This window comes from Martes martes (genome assembly GCF_963455335.1).
Source record: "Martes martes genome assembly, chromosome: 3".
In the NCBI taxonomy this organism is placed as follows: domain Eukaryota; kingdom Metazoa; phylum Chordata; class Mammalia; order Carnivora; family Mustelidae; genus Martes; species Martes martes.
In genome coordinates, this window is record NC_137890.1 from 149,223,008 (window position 1) to 149,247,350 (window position 24,343).

General features: G+C 52.6%; 1 protein-coding gene across 1 annotated transcript in view; it reads left to right on the forward strand.

Moving 5' to 3' along the window:
• LOC308340279 (contactin-associated protein-like 4) overlaps positions 1-10,279 on the forward strand; it is a gene marked incomplete at both ends in the record, with an annotated part of 134,764 nt that extends 124,485 nt beyond the window's left edge. Inside the window, 6 exons of the mRNA XM_080799412.1 lie at positions 1,227-1,360; positions 2,177-2,264; positions 7,400-7,618; positions 8,102-8,173; positions 9,533-9,670; positions 10,170-10,279. Of these exons, the coding sequence (XP_080655538.1) occupies positions 1,227-1,360; positions 2,177-2,264; positions 7,400-7,618; positions 8,102-8,173; positions 9,533-9,670; positions 10,170-10,279 (761 nt within the window). The remainder of the gene's footprint in view (positions 1-1,226; positions 1,361-2,176; positions 2,265-7,399; positions 7,619-8,101; positions 8,174-9,532; positions 9,671-10,169) is intronic.
• Between the last annotated feature and the right edge of the window lie 14,064 nt (positions 10,280-24,343).

Below are 24,343 nucleotides of genomic sequence, written 5' to 3' on the forward strand. Positions count from 1 at the left end.
AAATTTTTACATATCCACCTGACTGACAATTAAAAATACAAACTCAGCCAACAACTCTGCTTCCAGTGGGGAAATAAAGCACAGCCTTAGGCATTCCAAATAGAAAGTCAGGGCACTAATTCAGCATCTGGGAAAACTTGCCAAACTCTCTGGCAGGCAGGATTGGGGCACAGCCCACCTGATGGGTAGAAGCAGGACACTGAACTTTTGTGGAGCAGCTCACGCTGGACCATGGAGAATCTCATGTTCTACAAAGAGCTTATTACTGTATTCCACTTCTGCATCTCCTGGTCATGCCAGCAGATTTTAGAAATAAAACCTCCATGTGTGCATAAACAAATATATTTGTTTATATAAAAACAAAAATAAATAACATGCTGCCAATCATCTCAAATGTGACCCCAAGTCGGAATGGTTGCAGGCTTAAGCTACAAACCACCTGAAAGGCAGCAGCATCTCATCATCCCTTGGGAAGGAGCCCTGGGAAGGGCACAGCGGACTCCCTGCCAGTGAGAAAGCAAGGGGAATAAAGCCTAGGGGTGCCTTCCGTTGTTCATTTTCCTCACCATCTGCAGCATCTTTTGAGCTTCCTCAGGCCTCTCAGGCCTCCCATATCCCCTGGCCCCACGGAAGCTCCCAGGACCAGCCACATTCTCTTGTAACTCACAATTCAGATTTGGGAAATAAGACCAAAGAAGGCCAGACTAGGAAGACCGAGACTTCAGCATTCCTTAATACTCTTTTAGCAAAGCTGGAGCAGAATTCAGACATTAGCCTCTGTTAGAGTTGGGTGCTTTCTTTCGGAGAATTGAGAATTGTGGGAAAGAGCACTCTTTTTTTTTAAAGTCTTATTTATTTATTTGACAGTGAGAGAGGGAACACAAGCAGGGGGAGTAGGAGAGGGAGAAGCAGGCTTCCCACTGAGCAGGGAGCCCGATGCGGGGCTCAATTCCAGGACTCTGGGATCATGACCTGAGCCGAAGGCAGACGCTTAAAGACTGAGCCACGCAGGCACCCTGGAAAGAACATTCTTATTAACACCTTTGTCTTGAGTTAAAAATAGTGTCATCAGAATGGAGACCAGCCATGCGTCACGTGAACTGTGAATAGACTCAGAACACAAATGTTGTTCCTAGAAGCAACGAAATAATAATCATTTCTCTGGAGTATAGGAAGGCAGTTTTAAAAGGTTTTATTGTTTAAATATGTTATTTTTTCTATTCTAGGGAGTTTGCAGATTAGGTACAAGCTGGGTCTACATCAGGATCCTGACGTCTTTAACTTTAACTTCAAGAACATGGCGGATGGGCACCTTCACCATGTGAAGATCAACAGAGAAGAAGGAGTGGTCTTCGTAGAGGTAAGAGCATCATCAGCCCAACAGTAATGAACCTCCTACCTCCCCGCCCATGGTGTGTCCCTTACAGCAAAATTTTGATAAAGAGGCACAATGCAAAATTTCCTTCTCTGTTTTAATCTCTCATGTGCTGCAGACAAGAAATCATAGTCCAGGATTTTTGTTTGTTTAGTAATGGAAACCTGCCAAACACAGTTAAATTTTAACTGCTTAAACTTTCCCTCATTTATTTTAATTGACTTAATATGAAATGTTGTCTATGTTATCACGGTGAGTAACAGGTGGGGCATTTGTAAATGATCTTCCAGTGGGAATCCATAAGAGTACAAATGTTATGACAAATACATGACTTTAATAAAATACAGTTATGATTAAAATGTGCATAACTAACAAAAGAGACTTGAGTCATTGTAGAGTAAGTGCAATTACATACCGTCAGCACTTTTGAAAAAAAACCTTAGTGTATTTGCTTTCTAGATGGAATAACCTACTTTGGCTTTTAGTCTTTAGGTTATATTTTGAGATATGTAAAAGCTTTGAATGTTTGGATCTTTTTGTGGGTTCCACCAAATACGGATCATTCATCTCATGTCAGGAAGCAATAAGGATCATGGAGAAATGGGGGGGGATGGGCAGCAGGGATCTGAGATGCCATGAGGTTTGCTCATGAACTGGCGTTCCAATGTCAGATGACGAGCTTCTAACATGGGGTTTTCCCATCAGATGTAGCCCTGCGTTTCCATTCCATGGCTTCCCTTTGCTTCTTGCCATGTTACTGACAAATGACAAGTGTGTTGGTGTTTCCTTCTCATGGGGCAGGTGGACCAGAAAGCCCGGAGTCAAGTGAGCCTGTCCTCTGGCATGGAATTCAACGCCATCAAATCCCTTGTGCTGGGCAAGATCTTAGGCAAGTAGATGCAGAACTCCCCACCCCGTGCCCCCTCCCTGGGTCACAGTGTCATGACACTAACACAGAAGCAAGCTCCTTGTTTTATTTTCATTAGATCATTCATGCCAATCAAGGCAGAAACCCTACTGGATATGGGTTGCCCGTAATCTTGAGAGCACACTTCCCACAGACGAGCAAGTAAACAGCACTGAGAACAGCTACACACTCCTGTTCCTCGTTCTGCCATTACCACAAGGACCATGGTGACTCCCTGACTTCAGAGAGGGATAGTGGTCCAAACAGACAGAGTTCACAGGTCCAGAACCCTACCCAGGGTGACGTGTGGTGGGGGTCTGCAGAGAGCACACGTGTGTGGTCAGGATGCCGCCCGGCGGTGGTGCACAGATACTCCCTGCCTGGCGACCACATCCCCCAGAGGAGCCTTTCATACCGCCCGGTCTCCTTGGCCACAGCTGGAGCGTTGGTGAGAGCAGTGGCGTCTAGGGTTTGGGTGGGCACTCTTTAAGCCTCCCTCCCTTGTCCCCAGGTATTCAAGTGAAAGCAGATAAGACTTAGGAGGACTTGCTTTTAAGTTATGAACTGGAAACACTATGGATGTTCACATATTACTTTGGGAGAATGCTCTCAATTTTGTTTCCTATCCCTCATCTTGTCTGGCACTAACAGGATAGACTTTATCAGAGGTGATGATTTTTCATCTCTTCCTTTGTTGTATCTATATTCCCAAGTCTTTCACATTTTCCTCATATGTAGGCTCAAAGTCCTGGGCATGCAAGCTACACACGGGTAGACGATAGAAGAATAATCACTGAAAACAATGATAGCTAGGTTTTTAAGTCTCTGTTGATATGTTTTCCAACACTATGTTAGGCATTAAAAGGATGCATCCCATTCTTCAGCCAACATGGAAAACGTCATGAATTGTAATGTTCTTTTTTTTTTGAGATTTTACTTATTTATTTGACAGACAAAGACCACAAGTAGGCAAGAGGCAGGCAGAGAAAGAGGAGGAAGGAGGGCCCCTGCCGAGCAGAGAGCCCAATGCGGGGCTCAATCCCAGGAACCTGGGACCATGACCTGAGCCGAAGGCAGAGGCTTTAACCCACTGAGCCATCCAGGCACCCAAACTGTAATGTTCTTTTTTTTTTAACTAATTTTTTTAAGATTTTATTTATTTATTTGGCAGAGATCACAAGCAGGCAAAGAGGCAGGCAGAGAGAGAAGAAGGGAAGCAGGCTCCCTGCTGAGCAGAGAGCCCAATGTGGGGCTCAATCCCAGGACCCCAGGATCACGACCTGAGCCAAAGGCAGAGGCTTTAACCCACTGAGCCACCCAGGTGCCCCCCAAATTGTAATGTCCTAACCGCTCGTTTCATTGAAGAGAAGAAAAGTAACGTGTGAAAAGTCCTATTTATATAGTACAAGTTTAACTGAAAATCCAAACTGAGCCAGATAGATAGATAGAGCCTGGCTTGAATATAATATATAGATACATAATTTTGCAGTTAAGGTTGCATTATAGAAGAAGGCAAATTTTACATAAATTTTACATAAATGCACACATATTTTATACACACATATAAAACTTACTTTCAAGATACATGTACAATGACAAAGTTGATTTAAAATGGTGATTCTGAACATGTGGTTAAAACGCTGATGATCCTAATGGATAAGATTTGCCTGTGGAGTCCTGACGGCAAGGTCTGCTGCAGTCCACACATCAGGAACAGGGCCGGGGCTCCCACAGAACATGGCAACAGCAAAGCAGAGTTGTTGTTTCTCATCCCAAATCCACAGTCTGACAATCACTGACTGACCTCAGAGCGTCCCAGGTGGTCAGCACGTGTCAACGACCCCTGTCCCAGGGTGGCTGCACCCCAGCACAAGGGTCCCAGGACTCAGGGCATGCGTAGAGGACAAGCATGGAAGGCAACATACGTACTGTGGAGGATGAGAAGTGGACAAACATTTGAAGAAGGGGAGACTCACCCACAGCTTTGTGACGTGGCAGAGCCGTGGGCTCCAGGAACAGGGGTGGGGGGAGCAGAGCCTGTAAGGTCTGTGAGCACCACAGTCCAAGGACTGACTTTACTCCCATGAAACATGGTGCTGCTGAGCCCGTGGTCTGACCCTGCTGCTGGGGCAAGGGAGACAGGCCCCGTCGGAGATGCTGACCATGATGCATGCTGGCAGCAGAGGGGGGAGACGAGGTGAGGCAGGAGCACCCCTCCCGAGGTGGGGCAGGACAGATGAGGTCCAGCTCTGCACCTGCTGGGACTGGGGCATCTGTCAAGGCTGGCGAGGTCGAGCGGGGCACACGGCCACCGATGTGTGTGACGTCTGACTTTGCATTCCGCCGTGGAGGTCGGAGGGGAGATTGGCTGTGACATGTGGAGTTTCATTTCCTCCCTGATAGCAGCATGTACTTTATTCCATTTTTTAAAAAAGCTATGACATCCTAAGCAGTGAAAGCCCATGGACTGTCCCAGCCTCTCCTGACCGATAGCCCCAGCAGGGGGCCATCTGGACCCCGGGGACCCCACTGTGTTGGAGGTAGGGCAGACCCACGCCCCATCATGTGCCCCACTGAGCTCTCCTCCGGCCCAGTGGGCAGTCACTGGCTTTGTCTGAACGAAGTGAGCAGATGACAATCTCAGAGATGTCCAGGTTCTGTGACCTGAGCCCGGGCTGAATTTTTGTTGAACTGTGGCTTTCCACGCCTGGAGGGAAGGAAGTGGTCTTTTTCCGGGGAACTGAGCAATCACCCATTGGGAGAGCAGTATGGACCCAGTGCCTCTGTTCAATAAATTATAGCCGTTGCTGTGGCAGCTGTGGTCCAAACACACGAATTCCTGTCCTCGAAGACCCCAGACCCTGAGCTCAAACACAAGGTAACAAAGTTACTGCACATTAAGCATTGTTTAAAAAAATTGACAAGCAAAAAAAAAAAAAAAAACAAAACAAAACTGACAAGAGTTACTTTAAAAAAAAAAAAAAACACTTTATGTTCAAAAGCAACATTGAAGTTAGTGACACAAAGGCCCTGCAACGCAAAATGTAGTCTGACCAAGCAGGGCAATGGCCCAGGTCACACGGAGCACAGTGAAGGAAAGCAAGTATGTCGTGTGTCCCGTTGAGTCACGTGGGTAAGGAGCGTCAGGCTGGAACGGAGCACGATACTCCATCCTACTAGTCAGACTCAAGCAGAGCTGATGCTCAGGCTAAGCAGGAGAGTTTAAAGCCGAAGCAACAGGGATTCATGACATTTGAATTAAAAATTCATTTACCATACACGCGAGGGCATGGATTCTGACCAAGGGTTAATGATACTTCCCATGTCTTGATAGTTTTATTTGAAGATTTGTCTTGCCAGAAGCCGAACAAAACTTCTAAAGCATCTTGCGAGCCCAGGAATACTGTGGCTCTGTATTCTGGGTGGCACACGAGCTGCCTCGTTCCAAGGGCTCCCGGGCTTGGCTGCGTGGCACGGATGCCCAGAGACACGTGGAACAGGGAGGGGAGACTCCAGCGCTTCTCCCAGAGCCCAGCGGTTCCTGCTTCGCCCATCCCCAACCACCACTGGATGAGCGTCTGCACTGGATTTTAGCGGCAGTGTCCCCATGGGGCAACCCAGGTCATCCGCGTATGCACTGGGTCGCTCCAGACAAAACCATCGGGAGTCCTTGCTGGTGAAAGTACGCATCTAAGCGTCACCTCTCTGATGGGCTGGTCATGTCTTCTCAGATTCCATATGATCCTTTCAGAGTAAGAAGCCTTTAAAAGTCCACTCTTGAGAGCTGAGATCTTGTAGCTCTGAATATGGTCAAGAACATGTGTGTGATGCACAGAAAACACTCTCCCTTAAAGTAGGTGATGCTGAGGAACGTCTGTCATCAGGACACTGTCCTTGCTGAGTACACCAGCCGTGAAACAAATGAGCAAAATCTCAGTGCGAACAAAAGACTGCGCTCGGGGAGGACAGCTGTCTTCCCGCTGGTAGGGCTGCAGCATGAGAAAATGCTTCGGCTTTCATGAAGCAGGCGACATTTCCTACCTGATAATTAGACAAAACCACCGGAACATCTAGATGCCCAGGAAGTTTTACAACCTGAGGTTTCAGAGATTTGATTTTGTCTCAAGGGTTGACTTTATAGTTAGTTCTTAAGAAAGAGAAAATTCTGTAAGGGCAACATTTAAAATAATGCAGGCAGTTCTCCCGAAAACCATAGAGCAGAGGAAATGCCACGCCCACGCACAGCCCTGGCTCTCACGGACTCTGGCAGTCAACCAGGGCCCACCCCTCCCCCTTCTCCCTCCCTGTGGCCCTCCCCACCGCACCTGCCATCAGCCTGGTCTCTCAGGAGAGCAAACAACCCTGAGGATGGCTGATGGAGCCTCATGAACACGTGTCTCTAAGAACACACGCATATAGGACAGGTATGTGCACACTCAAAAGACACATTAAGGATGAAAGAAGGTTAAAGCTAAAGAAAGCATTCATGGTGCAACTCTGGGCATCAACAGGGAAGGTGCCTGTTTGGGCCTCTTGCGGCATAACTGTGAGGTCAGCCTGGCGAGCTGGCAAGCAGGGTGGCAACAAGCGCGCTCCCGTGGGCACCTCCTGGGCTGCAGGGAACCTGGACCAGCATGGAGAAGCCCCTGGCATAGCTCGGAGAAGGCCTGGCTCTGGGTCCGGGGACCCTGAGGGGCCTGAGCTCGTCTCTGGGGATCCAGCAGGAGGGATCCCACAGCCGAGGCAGCTGACCGTCTTCCCAGCGACACTGTCACGGGGACACACCCCAGAAATCCAACCCCACACCCCAGAGGCTTGGACAGGGAGAGGGAGAAGGCAGAACACCCACCACAGCCCTGCAAACTAGAGGACAGGTGACACACCTGAGGCCCAGGAGGAAGACCCTAGAGGATGGCTCTGATGCGTGGTCCATAAACTGAAGGGAGCAGAGATAAGGAGGGGGACCGCAGCAGGAGCAGTGATCCTCCCCTTGAGAACGCACTGCCCAGAGTTGTGAACTACGCGGCTAAATAAAGATCCAGGAGCGTCCCTGACCCACAGAGCGCCAACTACATGCGCTCACCACCCGCACCCACTAACCGCGCTGTCTCCCGCAGAGCCCGGCGACCACGTGGATGAGGATACAGCGCGGGCCGGCGCTCGGGGCTTCTCTGGTTGCCTCTCCGCCCTGCAGTTCGAGCGCGCCGCCCCGCTGAAGGCCGCGCTGCGTCCCGGGCGCCCTGGGCGCGCGTCTGTGCTGGGGCCCGTGGCCTCGTCGGAGTGTGGGGCCAGGCCAGGCGTCGGCACGGTGCGGGAGCACAAGCACTCACGAGCAGGTGCGCTCCCTGTGGGCGGTGGGCCCCAGCCCCTCCCAGCGGAGGCTGCCCGGGGAGGTACGCCTCCATTCAGCAGGGGCCCCTGAAATCTCAACCCGCAGCTCCCTCGACCCAAAGTCGTCTTCTTCTTTTTCGAAGATTTTATTGATTTGTTTATCTATTTATTTATTTCTCTTTTATTTATTTATTTATTTATTTATTTATTTATGGGAGCCTGTGTGAGCGGGGTAGGGTCAGAGGGAGAGGGAATCTCAAGCAGACTCTCCCATGAGCGCGCAGAGCCCGTTCGGGGCTTGATCCCGCCGCCACCCCGAGACCATGACCTGAGTGGGAGTCAAGAGCCCTGCGCTTAACCAATGGGCACCCCAGACCCCCTATGGTTAATGCATCCTTAATGTAAGCTGACAATTCTACAGTTAAAACCACACACATTCCACTTGTACAAGATAATTCTCTCAGACTCCAGTTCCTTTGTCCCTGCAGAACGTCCTGGAGCGGCAGAGCAGGGGAAGCCTGTGGCGGACGCGACCCGCGGACGCTCCGCACTGATCGGAGGTGTGTTCCTGGCTCTCGCGGGGATCTGGGCAGTGTCTACACCAGGAGAGGGTCTAGGCTCTCCTGCCTCCCAGGCACCTGCTGTCTAGTTCAGTCCTGGGGAGCATGACCTTCTCTGAGGTCATTTTCCCCGAAGTCAGCCCGGCTAGACACCCTCGGTACATGTAATTGATGACTTCATCAAGGTGCCCTTTAAGGAATTACTGTAAACATATCTAACAAGGAAAAAGTCTGACCTTGTGAACAGCCCCCCGGTTCCCCGAGGGCGTGCAGCAAGTTTGAGCAAGTGGGTTTTCAGGCGTGGATCCATGTGGGCTTCTGCACCGGTTGTGGAGACACAGTACCGGCCTCATCCTTGGTCTGCTGTGTGTTTGAGGAGAAGTTTCACGGTGAGGGTTAGGTAGCCCCCAATGCACACATCACTGTAGGTTGTTTTTATGAAGAAAACATGAGGCAAATACACTAATGTTGGATCACAACAATGATGGTAGAACCACCATTTTCAGATAAAATTGTGATGAAAACATACACTCAAAGCTGATGTAAAAATCAAACATTATCAAGCATTGGACACCTGTCCTGCAACGTCTGCCCAGTACCTCTGCCAGGCCTGGCCTCTCCTGTCCCCAGGCATCACGACTGGGACACTGGCTTCGCTGGGCCGCAGTGGCGGCCATACCCCTCCCTGCAAGCTGAGGGAAGAGTCTCACTCTTACTCCTATTCTTATATCCAGCAACTCTCGTTTGATGTCTCATTCTGGGGTGAGACGGTGTGTATGAGTACTTGGCTTTGATGCAGCTCTGTGTTCTGGGATTGGCATAAGTATTTCACTGGAAAAGCTTTCTACAATCATTGATTTCTCCCACCGAAAGGTTTAATTAAATTTGTCTAATATGTAAAAGGTTGAGAACCACAGGGTTTGGTGTTAATCATCCAAACGTTTTCAAGTGGAGATCTCAAGCACCTTGGATTCTATAAATTCCCATATTCAATATACTCCTATGAAAAATTTAGTGACAGAGACCATCCACACACGTGTGCACATACAGATCTCACATGTGCTATAAATCACCATGCCATGTTCAAGCTATTTTAAAATAATTTTTTACAAAGGCGTACAATTCCGTTTCCTTAACAAAAATATTAAGTGCTTGGTGAAGGCATGGTGTATTCTATACTCGGAGTGTAGTGGGAGCCTCTCTGCTTACTGACCTGCGAGACCCCTGTGGCTAACAGTCCCCAGGTCACAGTAGAGGCTGGCACGGGAAACGGTCGGGTGTGGGCTGTGAGTAGGGCCGCCGGGCTGGGGTGCGCTGGGCACACTCCACCATCACTGTTTTCCTCGACTCCCTCACCAGGTGTGGTGGCTGTGGCCATATTCGTCCTGCTTTGCATGGCTGCCGTGGCCGTCCACCTGTACCAACAGAGGAGCCTGTGCGCAACCACAGAGGTGGAAGGACCCAGGAAGCAGGGCAGCAACGCGGCTGCGCCCAGATGTGAGCTCGGGAGGCCGGACGCCATGGGTGGGGACCAGCAGGCAGGCCTCTGAGTAGGAGCCGGGCTGAGCATGCTTTCCCCCGATCTGACGTCCCCACCGCAGACCTCGATGGCCAGAAGTCACTTTGAACCACGCAGGGCACCAGGCCAGCTCTTGGGGTCCTCAGAGGCCTTGTGCCACCGAGTCCTTAGCGCCCACTGGCTGCCTGCACTATGTCCCCACGATTCCAGTATCGTCTCGACCCTTGTCAGTTCTGATGCTGTCGTGTTCAGCGGCTGGTTGGAGTTAACTGCTGAGCGCCCAGGGTTTTGAAGGGGAAGCTCACTTGGGCAGTGGGGAGGCTGGGCCTTGCTGGTGAGGCCATGCTCAGTGACCAGGGCGACTTCACAGAAGTGAATGTGCTTCCAGCACTGCTTGTTGAATTCTCACAACACCCTGTGTCAGAGCCACGTGGCCAAGACCAGACAGCCTTTCTGCCTTCGTCTTTGCTGCTCCAGTCGACAAAGCACGTTCCCTGGTGAGACCATCACCTGCGTTCTCCTGCTGGGACCTGCACAGCGAGTGTGGACAGCTGCCATCTGCAGCTGCGGCGGGAACCCCGAGCTAAGCGCCCGTGTCGCCAGAGGCTGGCTGCTAGCAGGGCCCAGACTCACATGATCTCTAGAGGGTTTTGTTTTGTTTTGTTCTTTTTAATTAAAATGGAAGAGCAGATAGAACTACAAATTCTTACTGTTGAATTGTATCTTTATTTGCATCTGCAATACCTAAATGGTGTGTTATAGTACATCTATTTCCCTAAATGGGTGGGTGATCATGTCAGTTGTCTTTGTGGTGATAAAATCCTGCTGTCGGTTTGATGCTCATTTGTCTGGCTTATCCCTCTGATGGTCTCACTGACTCTCCTCGCCGTCCTGAGACTCAACCATGGAGACTCTGCCCCACGTGTTCGAAAGCAAACCCCTCTCTGTATCAGATTTCCTTCCTAAGGCGTCAGGCACAAATTCCTGCGAGCTGTGCCTACAGGTCGCAAAGGCCTAGGCACGTTGGACTGTGGGCTGGAGCCATGCCCTGACCTGGACGCCCACAATAACCCTGAGATCCACCGCTGTAGCCTCATTTCCAGGACGTGGACGTCCATTTCTCAGAGTCCCAGAACCAACAGGAACGTCTTAGGGTGCAGCCCAGCAGAGAACAGATGGCAGACTATTCCAGGAAAACCGGCCAGGAGTTACTTACGGAGCCCTGATAGAGGAACGGTGGCCGGGAGCCTCCAGGCAGGTCCTGTGCCCCCACTCAGCATGGCTGGGGTCATTAAGCATGCCCATACCAGAGAAAGGGAGTGACACCTGCCTTCATTCCGTTCATCTCACATCTGCTTTCTGCTCCTTCTTCACGGTAACCAGACCTTACTTCCTCTGCTGAAAATCCTCATCCTTTCCTATGCAACCCTGTTGGTGTTTTTTCTATGAATCCAAGGTTCTGAGGAAGGGCAGTGTTGGTGAACAGGCAGACATGTCCCCCATGCGATGGACACGCAGGACCAGAGAGACGCGGAACCGGATCACGCAGAGCCGAGCCCAGACAGGTGGCCCCTTGGCCACATTTAAAGCGAGGGCGACTCCCTGGGCCCCTGGTGTCTCAGGTGTGCAGAAGGGGCCCGCCCGCCACAGCCCCCTACCACAGAGGCGCGAGGCTAGCTCATGTGTCCTCACTGTCCTTCCTCGGTTTGTCAACTCTACCTTCTTGTTTGTGAATACAGTGGGGCTTGGGAAATAAAGCGAGGAGTATATTTTTATTTTAAGGGAATTCATATGACATTTTACAATTAGGAAGGAAGAGCTTTCTGAACAGCAGAAGCCGTGTAGGTCTGTGCCTTCTGTGCAGTGAGCCTCCCACAGCTCGCGCAGGGGCCCAGCATTGCTGTTTGCGTGTGAATGTGTCACCATGCGATGGCCTCATTGTGAATGGCTCACACTGGGACTGTGAGGACGAGGGTAGGGCTTGCTGGTTGCCGCAGGTGCGGGCAGCCTGCGCTCGCAATGCTGGAGTCAGATGCCGCCGCTCCCACCGATCAAGCCTGCGAGGCGGCTGCTTCTTCAAGCACTGTCTCCTCCTTAGAGCTTGCTGGGGCTACTGTTGGTCTGGGAGACGTTAGGGCGCCCACAGAAGTTCAAAGGCAAGAATGCTTACCTGCTTCTCTTCGCAAATTAAGCCAAGTGTAATACTTAGCTCGTTAGAGAGGTCTGAGCCCCCATTAGCTGCTCCTGCTTCCAGCGTGAGTCTGAACAGGGCTGTACGTCCTGCCAGCCTGCCGCGGCTCAACACGTGTCCCCAGATGCTCCAAATACATCCTGATTTCTTGCTTTCCCATTGGATGACAGAGAGCATAAGCAAGAAGGTTGTGCAAGGTCTGTCCTATCAGCACACGGACATGTGTGTGATGTATGAGCACACACGTGTGAGTAATGTGAGCGCATGTGTGTGAGCAATGTGTGCACGCATGCACATGAGAATGTGAGCACACACATGAGGAGTGTGTGAGCACGCATGTGAGGAATATATGAACACGTATGTGAGAACGTGTAAACACATGTATGTGAGGATGTGAGAACATGTGTGAAGAACATATGAACACACGTGTGCATAATGTGTGAGCAGTCATGTGTAAGAATGTGAGCCTGTGTGTGAGCAATGTGTGAGCTCGTGTATGAGAACATGGACACACGTGAGTGATGTGTGCGCACATGCGCGTGAGAAGGTGAGCACACGCATGAGGAGTGTGAGCATGTGAGTACAGGTGCACATACTGTGTGGGCACATGCATGTGAGTAACAATGAAGGGTAAGGGGCGCAAGTGCAGACCTTGAAAGTGGCGTCTCCGGGACCCACGAGCACGCGGGATTTCGGGTTGTGAAAGCGGAGCTTCCGTTGGCGCCGGGCGGGCTCACAGAGATGCGTGTCAGCACCAGAGGCTTGTCCTTCTCACGCACGAGCGATGGGTTCCCAGCTGGCATCCTCAGTGTGGGGTGTGGTGGGAAGTCAGTCCTTCCCGGGGGCGTGGCGGTCTGTGTTTTCTGGGGGATTTGGGTACCTTGGGGAAGGAGCCACGGGCTCCCCTGTGAGTATGGCAGTGTCCAGCTGGGGGGCCTGAACATCCCCAACCTGAAGGAGCCCTTCCTCCCTGCACAGGGTTTCTGTGGGTGCACTGTCAGCTCCACCTCCCCCGCCCATGGCCATCTGTCCGTCTGGCCTGCAGAGACACAGGGCTCGGATTCGGGAACATTCCACCATGGGATGGCCTGTTGGCCCCTCTACCCGCTTGGCTGGAAGAATTCCCCAGGCCCCAGCCTGTCTCTCACACGCTTGTTCCTTCCCATTTTCTTGGACGGAATTTTTCTAACCTGGTTGCTGGCTGTTTGGTGGGTCTAAGAATGAATGGATGTTAAAATCAAAGCATTTCGTGTATAACTAAAAACCCCTGCCTGACACTTTCCGATTTTTAAGCTGTGCTTCCCCATGTGCAGCCTTGGGCCCCTGTCGGTCTCCGTGCTGAGGGGAGTGGAAAGCACAATGTGCGGTGTCCATCTCTATGTGGAGGGTGGCACGTGTGTCCCAAGGATAAGCAACGGTCCTGGCCTCAGACACCAGGACCCCGTGTGTGAGCCCCAAGCTGACAGGCAGACAGGCCTGTGCACCCAGGAGCTCCAGTGAGGTCCTGGCATCCAAAAAGCCCCGGGGTACCACACAACCAGGTCACCTCCTCCCTTTCCTGTCCCCAGGCCAGGAGCTGCTCTGAACTCAGGACGGGACAGCCAAGTGGCCACAGACGCCAACAGGACAAAGTGGAATCCCCCCCCCCTCCCAGCTCCAGGCCCCAGGCCCTCTCAGGGTCAGCCAGGCAGGCATGCCCCCACCACCAGGGACTCATGGGGACCCACAGCCCAGCCTGCTCCCCACAGCACCTTCTGCCTCTGCACCTCCTGTTTTATTATTGCTCCCCCCGCCCCAGCTGCTGAGCCCACCCATGATCCATGCTCCCTGGGAGCAACCACATCAGTGTGGACCTAGCCCCAGCAAGGGCCACTCATCTTGCCTGGACCACCACACACCAGGGTCCGCACCCTTCTGGAACATTCCCATAGGCAAAACCGGTATTATCTGTCATGATGTACCCTCCCTTGGTTAGCTGGGAAATCAGAGGGTGGGTACAATATTCTGTCACATAAACCAGGATGCCTGAGAGCAAATGGGCTGCTCTAAGTAGAAGTACCACAAACAGAGCCGCCACAGACCGGCCATGGTGCCCATGGTCAGCAGGCAGTGGGCACTCAGAGCAGCCATCAGGACGGAGGGATTCATGGGAGCAGAGCCCGGCCGCACCAGAGCCCATGTGCCTGGGGAGGGACGGGAGGCAGGTGGTGGAAGAGGTCAGGGGGCCTCACTCCTGAGTGGTGGCGGCCACGCCTACTGGTGCAGGACGACAGCCAGCACATGCGAGAGCCCCTCTCCAGAGAGCCAGAAGCCCCCCATTCCACCCCCAAACTTCTGCCCTCCACCCCCCCAACTTATTCCAGCCTCCGCCCTCCACCCTCCACCCTTGACCCTCCCCCCCACCCCCCCACCCTCCACCCCATTCCATCTTCCACCCGATTCCACCCTCCACCCAATTCCAAATTCCACTGTTCAGGTTGTAGGCTCCTGGCTGCTCTCCCCGCCCCCTCAGTGGTCACCCACTCACCCCTACAGTGAGCATCACCTTCATCACAGGGTCTGGACCCTCCTGGGCCCCTGCTGCTGTGTGTTCACTGACAAGGGCCTCCCTGCCACCTTCCTGTAGGGCAGACACTGGCTGGCCAGAGTCGGCTTCCCCAGGGAGCTAACGTCCCTCCTGCTGACCTGGGAAGTGTGGCTCACAGTTCAGCCCTGGTGGCCCACCACTCACTTTTGGGGCCAGGATGGGCTATGGATAGGACTCAGAGCCACTGGGAGGGGAAGTTGTCTTGGGTCAGCGTGGGTGATGGTGGGGGTGCCCACTGGGGCCCCACCCCTCCCACTGAGCCCACCCATCAGTGCAGCTCCTGATGGTGCATGAGCCTCTAGGACACGGGGCCAGCATCTGGTGGGGCCACTCTCAGGGGGACAGAGTGGAGGCCTCCGCAGGGCCCGTCTCTCCCCAGGGGGCTTCACGGGAAGAGCCCGCTCTTCAAGGGGACCTTGCACCAGAGTCCCAGGTCCTGCCGAGAATTGCCCCCTGGGCCTGCCATGAACTCCAGACTGTGATATCCCGCCTGACACCCCCAACACCCTGTCTGTCATACAGTGTCGGGGGCTGGGCTAGCCCTGCCCTGAGCCTACCCCCAGTCCGTGACCCACAGAGGAGAGAAGAGGAGCCCTCAGGCCCCAGCTCAGCTCAGAGAACCCTGGGCCATGGCCATGGCCACGGGGGGGGAGGGGGTCCCAGAATATGACAGGGGACAGGACTCCCCCAGTGTCCCCATGGTGCCCACTCACAAGCATGGAGCCCGACCCCAGAGCAGATGTGGGTGGAGGGGCTGGCCATGGGACACCACCCTTCAGAAATGGGCACAGGGCAGTTTCCTGGGAAAACTGAGCTGGGGCATCTGTCCAGAGCTGATGAATCTGGGCCTCAGGACCGGCTCTAGCACACAGTGGTTGTGGTTTTCTGTCTGCAGGCGGCAGCTGCGGGGCACTCCCAAGACAGCCCTATTGGCTCACCTGGCCACCGGCCACATCCAAGGTCTCTGGACAGGGTGGCTTTTTGGGGCAGCCCAAAGGAGCCTCCGAATGGCAGAGGGCGGAGGGTAGGGGGCGGGGGACTGAGGCCACCGCACACCTCTCCACGGCTGGATCTGACACCGGCCTGGCTGAGGCTGAACCGGGTTCCTAACGGGTTCACTTCCTGTTCTCCGAAGGGAAATGATCAAGGGTGGGGTCAACTTAACCTTCTGCAAGCCCAGAAAGAAAGTGTGGGGCTTCCAGAACCTTCCTCCTGCCCGCCTCGGGGCAACAAACTTCTTTCTAGCAGTCCCTGGGGTTCCTGCTGTGGGGAATCCCACCCCTGGCCGCCTGCCCTGGCCTGCCATTTGCCCCTGCAAGCCACTGCTCGAGCTCAGTCCCTTGAGCCAGGGCATTGGTGGCTGATTCTACTTCTGTTTGGACCCCGCTGTATGTAGAGAATGCCCTTCACTCATCTCCTGCAGAGACGAACTTAGCTATAATCTCTTCATTTCTTTACACAAGGGCAGTTTGGACAATTTCTTTCCTAGAGGGAATTGGGTAAGTTCCTGGTCCCGGTGATGCTGACAGAGATGGATCCGAGGGTGGACTGGAGCCATCGGGGGGACCTGCACACCTGCCTCCCTCAGCCTCGCCAGGATGGCCCTATGACCCTGTTTATAGTGAAACTATGACAAAAATAACAGGGCAGCTGACTTTAAATTTAATATCCTTTCTGGTCGATTTGAGGACCGTGTCTCTAGTCTGCTTGGCAGATGGGCTTTCCGTTCAGGTGTTCTTGGAGCAGAAACACGCGCTGCATTCTCCCAGAAACGAGGTACTTGAGCCCAGTACCAGCTGTGTGACTGTAAATGTGGCTTCTCACCCCCGGGGTCTGAAAACAATCCTCAGAACATGAGGTCGAGAAAGCACATGCTCTTGTCTGATTGTCATCACAAGGCCAGGCTCCAGCTCCAAGAACCCTTCCCAAAGAAATTTTACAAATTGCCATAAATACGCATCAAAATGTGTGTTGCTTCTGACTTTTTGTCCAGAGACTGCTCTGTGCACTAGAGCCTGGTAAATGGCTCAGGCCAAGTCTCACAGAAAGCAAAGAGGTCAGGCATGACACCCACTGACCTTCACATCAAACACGGCTGTGAGACAGTAACGGGATTTCACACCCGCTACAGTCAAGGCCCCATTCTGCCATTTCAGTTCCTGAGCCCCTGCATGGGGGACGCAGATACTGAACACACATTTCAGGGAAGTGGTCCCTGAACCACAGGATCATCAGAACCAACGGGGGCATTGATTACAGCAAAGACAGCGATCATGTTTTTACCAATCCTCTCATTTACTGAGGCTGTGAGTTAGGGGGTCTGAGCTGGCCAGGGACACATGGCCCTATAAAGCTCCCTGTTTAGGCTGAAGCTGGCCTGGCTCTGAGGGACAGGGTGCTTGGGAGAGCCCTGAGATGTTCAGGGGGTACACAGGGACATGAGTTCAGTGTTCAAGGTCAGGGGGGAAGCAGGTGGGCTGGACGCTGAGACACTGGGCAGCTTGCAGGGTGCTATGGGCTCAGTTGTGTCCCCCCAGACTCACAGGCCAGAGTCTTAGTCCCAAGGAACTCAGAAGGGAAGTATTTGGAGATGGGCTCTCTGCAGAGGTGACAAAGTTAAAATGAGGTCATGGGTGGGCCTGGACATTGAATTTCATAGCTTCCCGGTTGATTTTCAAAGTTCAGAACGTTAAGGATGCTGACCAGGTCTGACCACCATTTTCCTAGGACAGCCAGTCAAGTCCTGTTCATCCTGAGATACCAAGACTCAGGTTTGCTGTAAGAAGTCTATAAAAGGATAAATGCTGTTTTTATCAAAATTTAGGATATTCAGGAGGTCTAGCTGGCTCCGTGGGTGGCACATGTGACTCCTGATTTGGGGGTTGTGAGTTTGAGCATTGGGTCTAGAGAGTACTTAAAACAATAAAATCTTAAAAAGAAATTTAGGATACTAAAATTGGGGTTAGTCACTTAGTATTAAAAAGAAGTAAAATGAGAAGTTTAAGAAGTGGAAATACGCGGCATTTTGAGCTTTCACAGTCTGAGATAAGTACTGAGTATAAAACATTAACAATGGTGCACGTCGTTCACAATCAGATATAATTTTAATATTCAAATGACAACAATAGCTCGGGATTTTCAACACATGCACACCTGCACTCACATGCACACACGCACCATGCACATGGCAACACGCGCACAAACGCAGGTGTATGACCATGCATGCACATGGGCACACACATGTACCCATGCGTACAGACAGGTGAATGTGTGTGCACACTCACATGGACATGCAGATCCATGCACACTTGCCCACACACGTGTACACATACACACAAACACACACATACATACACAGACCTCATGGTACAACTAATCAGGAAACAAACAGCTCAAATGAAACATTGCTCTCGGAGGAGGGGCAGCAGTAAGACTAACCCTTGAAGAAGTGATAGTGTCTGGAATCCGGCATAAGGACATCTCTACTTGCTGAAGAAAACAGCCAGAGAAAACGTTCACCAATGTCCAACTACGAAGATGGAATGAAGAATCAGAACAGCCACACTTAACCAACAGTTCACCTCTAAAGAAACCCAAATGGGATGCCCCGCTGCCCCAGGCAGAAGGAGCTGTTTCCGGACAGAAACACTGCTATCAGGGAGAAAGGACGAGCACAACCTGATAGAAGAATAAAACTTTTATAAAATTCATCTCCCATTCATGATGAAAACCAACCACAGGTTGTTTTCTGGCTTCATTAACCTGAGACGGAGCCTGGACACATCCAGTGGGCACCACAGTCACGGGTCTCTCCTCCCCGGCAGCTTTATGCATGCGTTCCTACGCCTGCCCCGATGGGAACCTGGGTGCCCACTTGTCTCCCCGCTGCCTGGTGACCATCTTCTCCCTTCACCACCCGTCCTGCAGTGTGGGCCCCCCGCCCTGGTCCCTGAGAGCCCCTCCCCAGGGAGCCCTTCCTCTCCTGCTGCTCCTCCCCACAAGCCACTCCTCCCCCCTTCACCCCCCATCCTGGCAGCACTCACAGCATCCCTCACCTGGAATGTATTTGATGATTCCCATATTCCTTACGTCTTCTGGCGGAATGCTCGCCTCCCTGGACAGGTGTCCATCTGTCCTGCTGCGTCTGCAGCCGCTGGAGCAAGGACGGACACTCCTGGCGTGACAGAACGTCAGGCCAGTCACACTGTCCCGCCCACGCACAGAGGGTGGAACACGGCTGGCAGCAATTTCCAGGGGGCGTGAGACCCCAGGGCCGCCCCCTACCAGTTGTGCTGAAAAGCAGCCTGTCCTCTCCCTGAGGGAGCAGTTTGGGGGTGTTGTTTCCACCTGATCACCCTTGTCCCACCCACGGTTTTCTCCTCCATAGTTCTCAGCGACAAGATGGCCTTCCAGCATATTTGAGAGGGCGGCGCTCCCAGCCATGACTTTATGTCGCATCTGGACTGCATGAATGGTGACCGTGTCCTAGGAAGGTAGAACTACTTCTCCCACCCTTCGCCGCCATCTCTGTGGCACCCCGGTGCGCGTCTGTGGCTTGCGCAGCACAGCTCCGACAGTGGTCTGTCTGTGCACTTCACACGCCCGTGAGAGCGATGAGGGCAGACAGCGGGTCTCGGGCTTTTTACAACCAGGAGCTCAGACTGCATCGTGAGGTCTCTCCCTGTTTCCAGCAACACCTGGTGGTGAGCCGGATGCGTCCACGGGAGAAGGATGAATTCTCTGATGCACGCATGTCCGCTCAGCCCGGTGCATACTACACAATCTCTTTGCCGGGCCCCCAAAGGACATTACTGTCAATGCCTCTCTTAGAAAACAGTAGTTTTGTTTACTTTATGAGAAGTGCTGACAATGTCCAAAATAGAAGCCATTTTGACTATGCCGATTTTCCCAAAACAAGAGGTTTTTCAGACATGAGAATCACAGAGACCTGTTAAATCCTTGTTGACAAGTAGCAACAGCATTAACAGTAAATCCCCGTTCATCCTAAGGGACGGCAGCCACCACCTCGTTCTGTATTCTGTGACTTTTATGTCCAAGGAAAGGAAAAGCACCATCCACCTCTGGGGACAGTCGGTCCCTTGAGCCGTGAGACCGTGTCTGGTCTTCCCACCCATCCATGCTGGGACAAGGAAGGTCCAGGTATGTGCCGTGTCCGCTGCTGTTTGGGGAGCTAAAGCCATTGCATCATCTGAGCTTTGAAAAACAAGTTTGTAAAACAAACAGCACTTTTCCACCCCAAGATTTTATTATAATTGGACGGTATTCAAAGGAAACAAAAATCCATGTCTGTTTCTTCTTCAGCGTGTAGTAACTTAGAGTGCACGGTGGCATTTCCAGACTGGGGGACCAAGCGCATCGTGCATTGGATGGAGGATGATTGACAAGGAAGGTCTCTGGGGAAGACCAGCCTGGTTTCCGAAGTCTGTGGGATGAATGGCTTTCCCGCGGAGGCTCGCCCAGTTCACACAGCCTCAGGTCTAACCAGATGCCAGCAACGCCCACCTGCCCAGCAGAGCAGGGCACCCGGAACCTTACTTCAAAAGGCAGAGCCCACGAGGAGCTTCAGAGAACTCTAGGTGGTGAAGTGCGTCCTCAGGTCACTGCAGATTTACCCAAACTGGGCTGCAACTTCTTTTCCTTTTGTTTGATCTCCCTCTGTTTTCCCAGTAATGACTGTGTCTTTGAACAGAGATCATCCCGACAATGTCTCTGGGTGTGGACAGCACGCCAATTATAGAAAAACAAATGCCTCATTTCTCTTCAGCGTAAGGTGTATTAACAGTGACTAGAAGACCAACCCACGTAGCCTTTCTCTCCCTTGGGCACAAAGTGGTATTTGCCACATCCCAGCCACAGAACCTCGTCATATCTCTACGTGTGGGCGTGGCCTCCCAGGAGCCCCTCCCTCTGGGAGAAGCCCGCTCCTCACCGGGAGAGCACAGGGCTCAGCATGGAATGCAGGCAGAGGGACAGGGAGCAAGGGGCTGCCCAGAGCACCTTCCTCGGACAGGAGGTGAGTCCTTGTTCAACAAGGTGCTTGGCTCTTGTGGAATTTCTGGAATTGGGGTGAGGGGCTCACTGCACAGCAGGACAGGATTGAGGTTGAGGGGGAGACAGAGGGATGGGTTTGGAGACTGACCTAAGGGACAGTGCCGGAGCTGTGGGCATCGAGACAAGCTCTCTCCTCTCCTGGCGTCTCAGCGAACCTAGAGGCCAGACAGAGCATGAAGAGGTGGGCCTGTGGCCCCTGCCAGCCTGACCTCAGGGATGGAGGTCAGGGAGGCACAGCCTGGGCTCCAGCAGAACAAAGGCAGGCAGCTTTGGGCCCCTGGGAAGAGCGGCATCTACCCAATGTTGGCATTAGGGGTGCTGGACCAGACCTCACAGAAGGACCCGGATGTCCCTTGTCAATACCGGGTATGGCCCAGACACAGCCGAGTGGTCTGTCCCCCTGCCAGTTGGGACAGGGCTGACGCTAGCACCCCCACAGCTGCACTGGTTCAAGCTGTCTGGCTGCCAACTGACCACAAAGTGTACCATTAATGCAAACACAGACATGACAATGACTGAGACTCTGTGACAAAAAGCAAGTAACCCTAGATATCACGGTTTCAGAAGCATCAAACCAAATTGGAAATATGTCTCGATTGCTCATCAAAGCTAGGTCTACCCAAGAACGATGTGTCCAGCCCGTCAGTGTAGGAACAGATGAGCCCAGCTCGGCAACACCAGCCAATTCAGGAGAGCAGAACAACAAATAAATTATTCTAGCACATTTTTTTTACAAGGCCGAAATACTTATCTCATTTATGGGAAACCCCTCAGAATGTTTACACGGAGTCCCTCAAATTTCCTGTGCATTCCATGACTTGTCTGCATTTTAAACTGCCACACACATTTCAAATATTTCTTGAAAATTTTTCTAAAATTACTAGCAACCTCAACAATAGTCAATTAACACAACAATAACCTCTTGTAGAAGCATCTTCAACTTCAAGGGGTGGCTACCTTGAGAATTATTTCATTTCCACACAGAACATAGCCTTTTTTAGGTACAGAGCCAAACACTGAAGGTGAATTCAAATAATGAAGGCAAAGTTTACAAATATATTTTATAAGATGTTGTCAGATGGAATGTGCTTCTGGAAAGTCAGAGCTCTTAAATCACAAGGATGGAAACGTGGAGAAAAGCATTCCTTTAACTCTAAAAGTTAAATAAAGATTATAATTTTGTAATTACAAAGATTTATAGTATGCAATATAAATCTTACCTAATGGAATACATTTCTGTTGCTCATTGTAACCTATATTTTTATTTTTAAAAAACATGTAAGATTATTTCAGTGGACATCTGTGCTTATGGAGCACAGGGGAGAAGACTGTCAGAGAGGCTGTGGAAGCTTCTGGCGTGGGCCCAGGGTCGCCATGCCCGAGGCTTTACACACTGGAATGCATAGTATTTTTCGGAATGACTTTCATTGTATTTCTCCTGTTTATTTCACGTTGGACTATTTATGCTAATTTTGTCATATATGTGACTGGGTGGATTTCATCTACGATTTGATTTTAGGTCACAGTGGGGGGTGTTCCCTGGCAGGTGGGTGGGGTGGGCTCCGGTCTTGCGAGACCCCCCCCCAGCCCAAGCGGGTGCCCCTCAGGGGACTCACCTGTTTCAGGCCACATGGTGTGAGGTCCAAGCTCTAGGTGCCCCCATGGGCCACCTCTGAGGGGACCCCCCGCTCTGAGTTGTCTGAACTCTGGATACTGGCAGATGGGAACTTCGCGACTCCACTCCCCAAACATCACTTTTCCCTGGAGCTCCAACAGATCACACCGCGCCCAGAGGCTTGCAGAAAAATCTATGTTCACACAAACCTAGTGACAATCACAGCCAAAGTCACTGTTTCCAAGTTCTTCTGGAGATGCCCCTGTGTCTGGGGTCCACCCAGAGCCCCCCATGCTGGTTCAGCCAGCCTCCCAGTTCCCTAAGCAGAGGCGGCGGCTCCGGTAGGCAGGCTGTGTTTCCTGAAGTGTCAGCTTTAGCTCATCTGTGGCCTGAGATTCTGTGACTCCAAGTTCACCACTGAGGCGGGAAGCTCGATCCAGCTGTGCCTAGAGCACCAGTCCTGCCGGACCTGCAGGAGGCCTGGGAAGGGAGAGGTGGTCAGGGTGCTTGCACACCCGGGGGTCGGGCCCGGAGGGGCCACTGCACACACCCCAGGGAGGAGTTCGGAGCTCAGGGCCCTGGGCCCTGGCAGGGAGCTGGCCATGGTGGGCGCTGTGTCCCAGAGCTTCATCTGCCCAGGAGTGCGGGGACGAGGCTGGCTGTGGACTGGGATGGGCCAGTCGGGGTGCATCTGTGAACGGGGTCAAGGGCCCCGCTGGAGCGGGTTTGGGCAGGAGAGAGATGAAGGAGCTGCACGCCTGCAGCCTGAGAGGCCATCACTTGCCACGGGAGGGTGAAGGTGGCAGGGGCAGCCCTGCGTGGGGCTCAGGCAGGTCAAGCGTCCCTGGCTGGAGCCTGGAGCGCTGCTCTGGCAGGCAGTGTGCAGAGATAAGAAGAGGCCAGAGGGCTAAGCCTGGGGACACACCATGTCAGGTCCGGGCAGAGAGAAGAGCAAGTGTCCTATGGACAGGATGGTAAGACCAGCCCGGTGAGGATGCACACCTGTCCATGTCGTGTTCATGCTGCAGTCCTGTGGCCACACTGTGCCCAAGGGCCCCACGTGAGTAAGACTCACGCACCACAATGCCCCCCCTTCCGCACTGCTGGGTATCAGGAGCAGAGCCATTCGCCTTGAGTGCCAGCAGGAGCTTCTAGACTCAATCTGAAATATGGGCATTTAAATTTTGCCAAATGTAACCAAACTGTCCTTTGGCTGGGTTGTTCCAGCTCACATTTCTACCAATGATGGGGGCCCTGGCTTCCTGCGTCTCCCCTGGCCCAGCGGCAAGGCTCAGGCCAGCAAACACCTTCCCCGTTGATCATCCAACAGTGTTTTGATTTCATGCATAATGGACATTTTTACTTCTTTATTTTTGCTGGCATATTCACCATTGTTAGAACTAAGAATTGCTTTTTCTTGTGTCACTACTGGGTTGAAGCAGGTTGCATGCTCCTGAGGATAAATCAGAAGAAATGCTGGACTCTGATGGAGCAGCCCTTCTGACAGGTTATGGGAACATTCCGAAGAGGAACGGGAGATGCATGGGGACATCGGGGACTGCCTGTGGGTGCCGTGAGCCCAGAGCCGGGGCTAGACGGAGAGGTGAGCACCTGGACGTCAAGGTTGGAGGAGCCTTGAGGGTAGCACAGCTCATGGGCTTGAGCAGGTGGCACGCCCATGCGGAGAGCAAGGAAGAGCACCTAACACAGGAAATCCTTGCAGGACCCACCGTCAGCAAGACACTGATGGGCATCTGGGCTCAGGAAGTCCTAGGCAACCAGAGGGTCTTCAAGCCCACTGCTGACCCACCCTAGGGATGGGCTCTGAGCCCCAGGCCATCCTGACGCAAAGCAAACTCCACGGGCACTAAGATTTCTATCCCAGGCCACTGAGACCCAGGAGAAATGGGACAGGCAAGCATCCAGACACTTTGTTACCAGAATATGGTCACAAGAGAAACAGCTAACATATGGAAAACAGCCAGCCTGCCTGCCCCAATCCATGGAACCCCTCCCCTTACAGCTCCTCCTTCTGCAGCCCCTCCCACTGTAGCCCCTCTCCCTGCAGCCTCTCTCCCTGTAGCCCTGTCCCTGCAGCCCCTGCCTCTACAACCCCTCCCCCTGCAGCTCCTCCCCCTGCAGGCCCTGTCCCAGCTCTGCTGTGGGACTGGGTGGTGTGGTCACAG